General features: G+C 35.2%; 2 protein-coding genes across 2 annotated transcripts; both read left to right on the plus strand.

The window, feature by feature from the left end:
- Positions 1–216: 216 nt before the first annotated feature.
- On the plus strand, positions 217–3,437 carry LOC106956715 (proline-rich protein 13-like). The gene is made up of 4 exons (XM_015047720.1): positions 217–385; positions 1,772–1,838; positions 1,943–2,337; positions 2,918–3,437. The coding sequence occupies exons 2-4, from the start codon at positions 1,823–1,825 to the stop codon at positions 2,969–2,971; spliced, it is 465 nt and encodes a 154-aa protein (XP_014903206.1). The 5' UTR covers positions 217–385; positions 1,772–1,822; the 3' UTR covers positions 2,972–3,437.
- Positions 3,438–5,076: 1,639 nt separating this feature from the next.
- On the plus strand, positions 5,077–8,102 carry LOC106956705 (proline-rich protein 13-like). Its single transcript, XM_015047709.1, has 4 exons — positions 5,077–5,300; positions 6,389–6,455; positions 6,535–7,058; positions 7,464–8,102. The coding sequence occupies exons 2-4, from the start codon at positions 6,440–6,442 to the stop codon at positions 7,494–7,496; spliced, it is 573 nt and encodes a 190-aa protein (XP_014903195.1). The 5' UTR covers positions 5,077–5,300; positions 6,389–6,439; the 3' UTR covers positions 7,497–8,102.
- Positions 8,103–8,997: the final 895 nt, after the last annotated feature.

The raw sequence follows: 8,997 nt of genomic DNA on the forward strand, positions 1-8,997 counted from the left end.
AATAAATTTAAAAAATTTAAAAAACGTATAAAATAATGGTTTAAAAAATATTTTTTTTTTTTTTTTTTTTTTTTTTTTTTTTTTCAAACTATGGGAACGTGTTTTTGTTGTTTTTTTTCTTCTAATAATTGTACCTTTTGATTCCATTTGATGTAATGGGTTTCTGGTAAAATAAGCAGTTGTGCTTGTATAATTCATATCCGCTGAATCATCTCACTATATTTCAGTGTTATTTTACAAGCTGCATTTTTGCCATTGCGTACACGACGTACGTATCCTTTAAGGGAGGGCGTGGCTTCCTGCTGCAGATAGGCAGCCTCAATGCGGAAGACAAACAGAATCCTCCCTATTTCTAACTTTTCAAGAACAGAGACAAGGTCCTCAGGTAAACCTATCTGTAAAAATATCTTTTACAGACATGATATTTGGCTATCAAATCAAGTACATATGAACTACAATAATTAGAAGGCTAAAATTACTTTAGGGTGTCTTGCTTGCAAAATAGACAAATGTCTTCCTGTATTTCATTACTTGTTGTTTAACGTTGTTTTAACAGTTTCGAGTGTTTTAACCCCCGCATTCAGCTTGAAGGGTAATATGTTTTTGTAAACTGTTTCTTATTGTAAGCCTTTTAACCACATTAAAGCAACTGTAATGGTGAAATCAGCCAGTGTGTTTTACTCGTTGCTATCTCTTAAGAACCATGCTTTACAGGAAACACCCATTGTGGTCTGTAGTGCTTGGAAGTCTGGTAGAGGTTAAATCACAATAATGATAAAAAAATATTCAGATTTTCTTTAGTTTTTGTCATCATCATTCCTTTTATTTATTTTTAACTGGTCACTTCATAAATAAAAGTATAATACACTTACTGGCCCGTTTATTAGGTATGCCTTGCTAACACAATGGACAGCCTTTTACTTTCTGAACCACCTTAATTCTTCATAGCGTGATTCAAGAATGTGTCAAACATTCGACTGAGATTTTGGTTCATGTTTACAAGATAGAATTCCAAATGTGTCACTTAAACAATGTTGATCCCAAAGGATTCAAAATGTGCCAAGAAAGTATCTCCCAGACCAAACACAAAGCCACCACAAAAGGCAGGATGGATTCATGCTTTCTTGTTGTCAAATTCAACTTCTGACTCCACCATTTTAATGTTGCAGCTACAATCATCATTCATTGGACCAGGCAGCATCTTTCCAATATGTTTTTGTCCAATTTTGATGTGTCCCAGTTTCCAGTTCTTAGGAGTGACACCCAGATTTTGTCTTTTGGTGGTGTGTAGCTTGTGTGTATCAAAGTTTGATGTGTTGTGCATTTAGAGCTGGTGTACCTGAGCGGTAACGAGGCATTATGAGGACTGCTGCTAGCTTGTTTTCCCAAACCTGTTACCTGTGGCCTGCTCATTGTCCTCTGACCTTACTGTGAGATTATTAACAGCACAACTTCCTCTTAGTTAATATGTTACAATCTGATTGACTGATTCACTCTTTCTAGAGACAAACAATGAAGTAGGGATAATTGTTAAAAGTGGCCAGTGAATGTATGTTTAGGAAAATCATTCTAGAAAACTTTCATTTTGAATATATTTTCATGTTTACCATCAGTTTCTTCTCAGCAACCATCTTTTTTTGATTAGGATAGTTGTATAGAGAACGTAGAGTTGTGGTTAAAATAAGTTATTGTACAAAATGTTAATGTGGACAATTTCTAACCTTTTGTATCATTGCATTGTCAAAGACTCAACAATATAAATCTTTTGCAGGAGGTTTTTTGAGACCTAAACTCTTCATCTAAGCAACTTAATACACAGATTATGTGGCCAAATCAAGGTGGGATTTCACACCAAGCCATAACAACATTTTTGACAAGTTTGATGCCAGTTATATCTGATCACTTTTCTAAGGTCCATAATTGTGCTGCTTTTCCATATCAGGTCCTCCTCCTCAAATGGGTCCCCAAAACCCTGCCTTCCCTCCAGGCTACAACCCTGCATTTCCCACTGCTCCTGCATCAGGAATGTTCCCCCAGGGTCCGAACCCTGCATACCCTGCAGGCCAATTTCCAGCTCCCATGAACCCAGCCATGGTTCCCATTGCACCTCCAGGGGCTCCTGGACCCCATGCATATCCCATGGCTCCTGGAGGTGTTCATCCAGGTCCATATCCCCACTCTCCCAAAGGGGGCCATCACAAGGATCCTCATCATGGTGGGTTACACCCTGGGCCTGGAATGGTTGTTGGAGGACATGGACACAAAAAGCATAAGAAGATGAAAAAGATGAAGAAGATGAAGAAAGAACACAAGCATGGACACCACAAACATGGGAAGGTGAGGTTTGGCTTGGTTCAAACAGGAAGTGATTGTGCATAAAACATTGTAAAAAAAATTGTTGAAGATCCTTTTTTTAATGACCATCTTGACATTGTTGTAGTCACCCAGGTCAGAGAATAGAACATTGTGCAAATCTTATTATAATCTGATTAAAACAAACTTTACAAATTACTTAATGGAACATTGAACAAAAATATGCTAATTTAAACCAGAAGCAGAAATTAGTCAGCAAATAACATACTAAAATGAATGTTTTTTTTTAAGAAATAATAATCTGATACACAATGTAAAGACAAAAATTGTGAGTAGTACCATCTTAAATTTTTGACATTAAGGAATACACTGCCCTCACCCAGTATGGCTGATTATTTTTATTGATTAATTTGTTATGCCCCAATTTAACTGCAATTGTGCTGTTTTTTTTTGTTATTCTGACTCCCATGACTCCAGTTGTTTATATTGTCAGTCTTGTACTAAATGTAATAGTTTATTGCATAAACTTTGATTGAAACATCTGTAAAGCATGGCAATATAAATTGTTTTATTGTTTCATTATGTATGTTTTTTGTCTTTACAGCATTCAAGCAGCAGTAGCAGCAGCAGTAGCAGCAGCAGCAGTGACTCAGACTAAATCTTCAAGATCAACACTCAGCCTTCATGCTTATTCCAAAATTGCAACTGATCTTATTAACTTAATCAAATCATCTCACTTTTACATGCACAAACCCCCTTTAAAGGTAATTTATGACACTAAAGCAGCACGCACACTAGTGGTTGTTATCTTCAGTTTCTGAGTTTCAGTTTATTTCCATGTCTCTTACAGGACACAGGACTTCATTTTGTAAAGTGAGGTCATTAGTTTTCTGTTAAGGAAATTGTGTAAATGTAAATGCTCAAAAATAAGTGTACAACTATGACGTGTTTTGTTTTTTTAAGATGCGATATAGGAAATTTGTACAAATATTATGATAAACAGTTGTATGCTCTAAGTAGAATATTAGCTAAGTGAAGAATTGGACCCATTATGTTGTCAACATCTGATTTTATGCTCATTACTACATGGCTTCAAAATAAATAAATCAGTCAATTACATAGTAGTGTGTTTCCCCCCCCATTTGATTTCAATACTTCACATTACAAAATAATTTATATTACATTGTATTGAGATAAAATTGTTTTGTGAATTGCAGATGATTCTTCTTGTATCTGATAAAATACCTTTGTCTCATTTAACTGAATGTTTATCATGTGAGATGTGACTATTGGCTTGCAAATTGAACATCTTAGGGTTTTTATTTCATATAGAAGAATCACTTGAGAGACCAACACATCAAGAGGCCAAAGTAATATAACTATTCTTTATTCTGACAAAATTTTGTCTCTTTGGTAAATTGTGAGTATTGTAAATACCCACAAGATAAGATTATTTACTCTTTTCCAGCTAAATGTTAGAATTATTTTTTTATGGAGGAAAATGCTGCAATCGTTTTATTATTTAATGCTTAGCAGCTATTTCTTTCGATTTCTATATCTGCTGTGCTTGACAACATATTTTGCTCTGCCACTCGCACAATGACTTCTAGAGATCGGTTCCTGTAACCCTCGAAGGAAAAAAAGATTTGTAAATGATAGAAAAAGGCCTACAATAAAATTTAAACACTTTGGTACCTTCAGGATCTCAAACCTCAGTTGTGGAACCCATAAACTCTGACTTTGAACTTGTCAGACCACAAAACAGGCTCTAAAATTTTAATTGTAACCACTAAGCAATGACCTGAACTGGAAAGTATTGACTTGCGTACTTTGGGCTTGGTCAGTATCAGCAAAGAGGGAACTCCAAGCACATTGTTAGCACTGAATTCCCTTCTCACATGATCATTGTGGTGAACAGATCAGTCACTCATTAACGCTGTCTTGAGATTTTCCTCTTTGTCCGGTAATATTAAATATAAAATTGTTCTGCATTAGAACATGCTTGCACGGCTGTGTAAGCTTTCTTCTTCTAGTCTGTTCTTTGATGCTGTTTTAAAGAATTACAACATAGTGAAACTAATTTTAATTATACATGTAGACAGTAAAAGTGTTTAACAGGCCTGCATTTGTTTTATATTTTTTATGTTTGATTTAAAAAAAATCACATCTGTTTTGATTAACACTGATTTAGAATGCTTACTTTAAGGTTTTTCCATTTATAATCTCTGTTCTTATCGCATAGAAAAACATAAACGCATCACTGATAAAGGTAATGATTGAGGAAATGTGTATTCAGTTTTAGTCCTATGTTTAGACTTGCTGACTCATTGCCATTCTGGTATGATTCAATCACATAAGTTAAAAGATTTAAATAAAAGAAACACCCTTAAATTTTAAATAATTTACTTTGGTCCTGTTTAAAATAAGAGCATATTTTTGTGATACAGGACCTTTCTGAAAATTTAGGTTTATTTCTAAAATAATTGTTTGGTTATGTTGTATAAGTGTTGGAGGTCATCAAAATGTACGACCGCAACAATAATAAATAATTTATACTGTCATGATTGTATGAATAGACTGAATATTTTCTCTTTTTAAATGTTTTCCTGATATTGATTTCATAAAGCATGTGATTCTGTCTCTCAAGGCATTTTTGTGACACAGTTGGTCCATGATGTAATGGTGTTCTGGCACAGGTACCATTCACAGGCTTGAATATCCTACAAAGAGGTCATGTGAGTGTTTCTAAGGTAACTCCTGACTCCTCCCTGTGGAAACATCCTCCACTGACGAGTGTTATCGTACTTTCGGTGTGTGACAAAGCAAAGCAAAACAGAACAAGTTTTTCAACTTTTCATTCCCCGTCAGCTGCTGCATTTTGCCAGGGAAGGCGTGGCATCTTTTTGTATTTTAATACAGTTTCAATGCGGAAGACTAACAAGACCTTACAAGTTTCTGCCTTTCAAGAACAGAGGCAGCTTCCTCAGGTAAGCCTGCACACTTATGTTTACGGACACTAGAGCTTTGCTGTTATACGAAACAATGCTAAACTTCCATAATTACAGGATTCATGTACTTTGTGGTGTTGGTTTTGCTTGTAAAACTAGCGTAAATGAAGAAAGTGCTGGTTGTTAGAGTTTAAATACGGACTAATGATTGAGACATAGTTAAACAATTTTGTTGCTAATTTCTTTATATGTGTGAATAAACACGTAATGTGAATAAACACGAATCTTAGGCTTAATTAAAATTAGTTTTTAAAATTATTTGTTGTAAAACGGCTATCTTTCTATTGTAAAGCTTATTTTAGTGAGTTCGTACATTCCTTTTAAAGGATACTGTGTTACTGTCATTCATCATTAAACCTTTCGGAAAAGCATTTTTATCATTTAGTCCATATGTGTTGAACAGAACACGGAGATAAAAAAAGCATTCAAACATGTGGAAAAGTACAATCCTTTCTGATCGGAACATCTCAGTATCAGAATCTCATTGACAAGTTGATTTCTACCCATTAAGTCCATCACAGGGCACAAGTTATTTTACTTAATTCAGTTCAAAAAGTCCTTTACTGTATCATTAACTTCTCTATACTCTTTCTTAGAAAGTCTGAATAATTCACATAAGGGCAGTGGAGTACAGTATATGATTACAGTATATGTTATGGTATCCTTTTGTTTGAATTACTACATCAATGTAGCATAACTTTGGGTCAGGAATAGTTTAAGCACAAGAACTTGGTTGTTGCCCATGTTCTCACTACTTCTGTGTCTGGTGACTCCTGAAGCAGCAGTATGTGCTTTGCAACGTTCCCTCAAAGTTTTGTACAGGCTCCGACTTCATAATCTTCTCAAAGCTGGATTTATTCCTGTCTTTTTGGTTACAAAATGCTTGTTGAACAAATAATTTTTATAGAGCCATTATTTTTAATTAGGGTACACTTTGTTAAGGTAGTTGAACCACTGGATATATACAACATAAAATGAGACAGAGTTTGAAATATACTTTTTACAATCTGTTTTTTTTTACTGCATGTTTGTAAATGATCTAACCCATAAATGTTCCTTATTTTTAGGACTATTTCTGAGACTTCTGCTTATCTGCTGATCAAGCTAAAACACAAGTCATGTGGCCAAATCCAGGTAAGCATACAAAGCTTTCTGTCACATTTTAACTTTTATGAAGTAGAAGGTATGTGATTGTACTTCTTTTGTGCATCAGCTCCTCCCCCTCCAATGGGTCAACAAAATCCTGCATTCCCTCCTGGATACAGTGCTCCATATTTACCAGCGCCTGGACCTGGGGTCTACCCCCAGGCTCCACCTCCTGCTTACCCTGGATACCCTACAGCGCAGTATCCTCCAAGCCACTACTCCGCTCCTGTGAGCCCGGCCATGATCCACTATGGGCCTCCAGGACCGATGCCCCATGGACCTCCAGGGGTTATGCCCTATGGACCTCCTGGACCTCATGCATATCCCATGCATCCTGCAGGACATGCTTGCCATCCTAAAGGTGTTCATCTGGGTCACCTCCTGCACTACCCAAAAGGTTTCGGTCATGGCCCACACAAAGGCCATCATCATCATCATCATCATGATGGGTTTAACCCTACGGCTGGAATATTAGCTGGAGGAATGGCAGTGGGAATGGGCTTACTTTCTCACAAAGCTAATAAGAAAATGAGGAAAAAGATGAAGAAGGCTCACAAATACCACATGCATGGTCACTACAAGCATGGGAAGGTGAGGCTTGGTTAAAAAGCATGAATATTAATTAAAATGATTATTCTGGCACCTGAAATAATACAAGGGTATAGGTTAGTCCTGAAGCAATTATCTTTATCTAAAAGCAATAGAAACTCAGTCAGCAACTTTTTTTAAAAGTTTGTTGTGCTTTAGACATTAAAAGGAATTCTGATTCATGAAACAACAAGCTTAGGTTGCTGAATAAATGTAAACGGTATCCTGACAGAATAAAACATGAGGCTAGTTTCACCTCCCTTTGGCCTTTTAGCTCTATTTATACCCCTATCTAAATAATAGAAGTTCAATGTCAACAGTTTCATTTCCACTGGAAGTTTTTCCTCTATCAAATAAAACATAAGTTGTTTTGTGTGTAATATATTTATTTATATGTTTTCTTCACAGTGGTCCAGCAGCAGCAGCAGCGATTCAGATTGAGGCTTTCAGAGAGCGGATCATCCAATAATCCAACTAAAATGACTGCATAAGTACATTATGTTGTAATATCAGTTACAGTGCATTTCTGACATTTGAAGTCACACAAGCTATTTCTTCAGGGCCTAAATTTAAATTTCAGTCGGTGTGTACCGTTGAAGTAAAGGATTTTGGCGTATGGATTTGTTTGCGACTGCTTTTTTTGTTTTGTTTTTTGTTTCATTAGTGTAAATGCAAAAATTTACACCTTCATTAGTCATCAGATATGAAGTTGTCTTTTACTTGAATTTGTAAATGTATTTAATAGTTTTGTATTACAATTACTGTACTAGATAACTGGTAGGGTGCAGAGTACCACCCTACTCTGCACCCTACAAACTACACCTTGTTAATGTTGAGTATTAACAAGGTCTAGTTTTTTTTTTCTTGGATTTCTATCCTAATTTCTTTCAAAACTTATTAAAATATTTAAAAATGTTGCTCTATAATTGGATGTACAGTCATACCCATAACAGATTCACATTTTGTCTTGTTACAATCACAAACTGCTGATTGTTTTGTTGTAATTTTGTGTAAATAAATCAATACAATAAAAACTAAAATTACAAATTGTGGCATTCTTGTACAGCTCCTGAAGTCAATGCCTTTTTAAACCGATCTATATTTAACTGCATCCATCTTCATATTCACTCTGGCCAACTTCTCTTTGTTTGCAGAAGAAAAGGTTCCTTACCCCATCGTGCCACTACCTCCATATTGTTATGCATGATGTCATGCAGTGTTTGTTTTCCTCCCCACACACCACACCGTTTTGCATGTAGATCAAAAAGTGAATCACACAAATAATATTCTACCACCAAGGCTGAGGATCTCTACAACTCCTCCAAAGTCGTCATGGCTGCTTCTCTTATTGATTCATCCTTCCCAAGTCTGTCGGATTATGTGAACAATCATATCATTTAAGATTTACGGTTGGGTCAGCTATGTTCTTCCCTACTCAGATAATTGATTGCAAGTTTTAAACACATCCAGGAGTTTATCTGTGCCCTCTCTGGTGTATTTCTTAGTCTTTAAAAAGCTGTTAATTCACTAATGTGCTCATATAAACCTCTGTATTGTACTGGTCTATCACATAAAATTTATAAAATAAAGTTTAAAACAAATCCTTCTACTTTGTGGTTGGACCTTGACAAAATTTTAAAATGTTCTATGGGTATTTTTTGTTATGCATTTTTTAAAATGTATTTTTTTAAAGCAAAGCAATGCTGTTTTAAGCATCATTGGTCTTTAAATTTTAAATATCTTATTTTGAACACTATTTATCAAACCTTGCCTAAGATATTGCCATTTTTTGTAATTTGTCATTTCTGACGATCAATTTGAATTTTATTTAGCTGGTTGTAACCTACTTTTAATCACAAAACGTTTATGTATCATTTTAAAAAACAACAAAAAATATAATTATTTTTGAATGTAATTATTATTTACCGTACGATAGCATCAA

Source organism: Poecilia latipinna, unplaced genomic scaffold (assembly GCF_001443285.1).
Source record: "Poecilia latipinna isolate Pla-1442-1.1 unplaced genomic scaffold, P_latipinna-1.0 Scaffold41, whole genome shotgun sequence".
Lineage (NCBI taxonomy): Eukaryota > Metazoa > Chordata > Actinopteri > Cyprinodontiformes > Poeciliidae > Poecilia > Poecilia latipinna.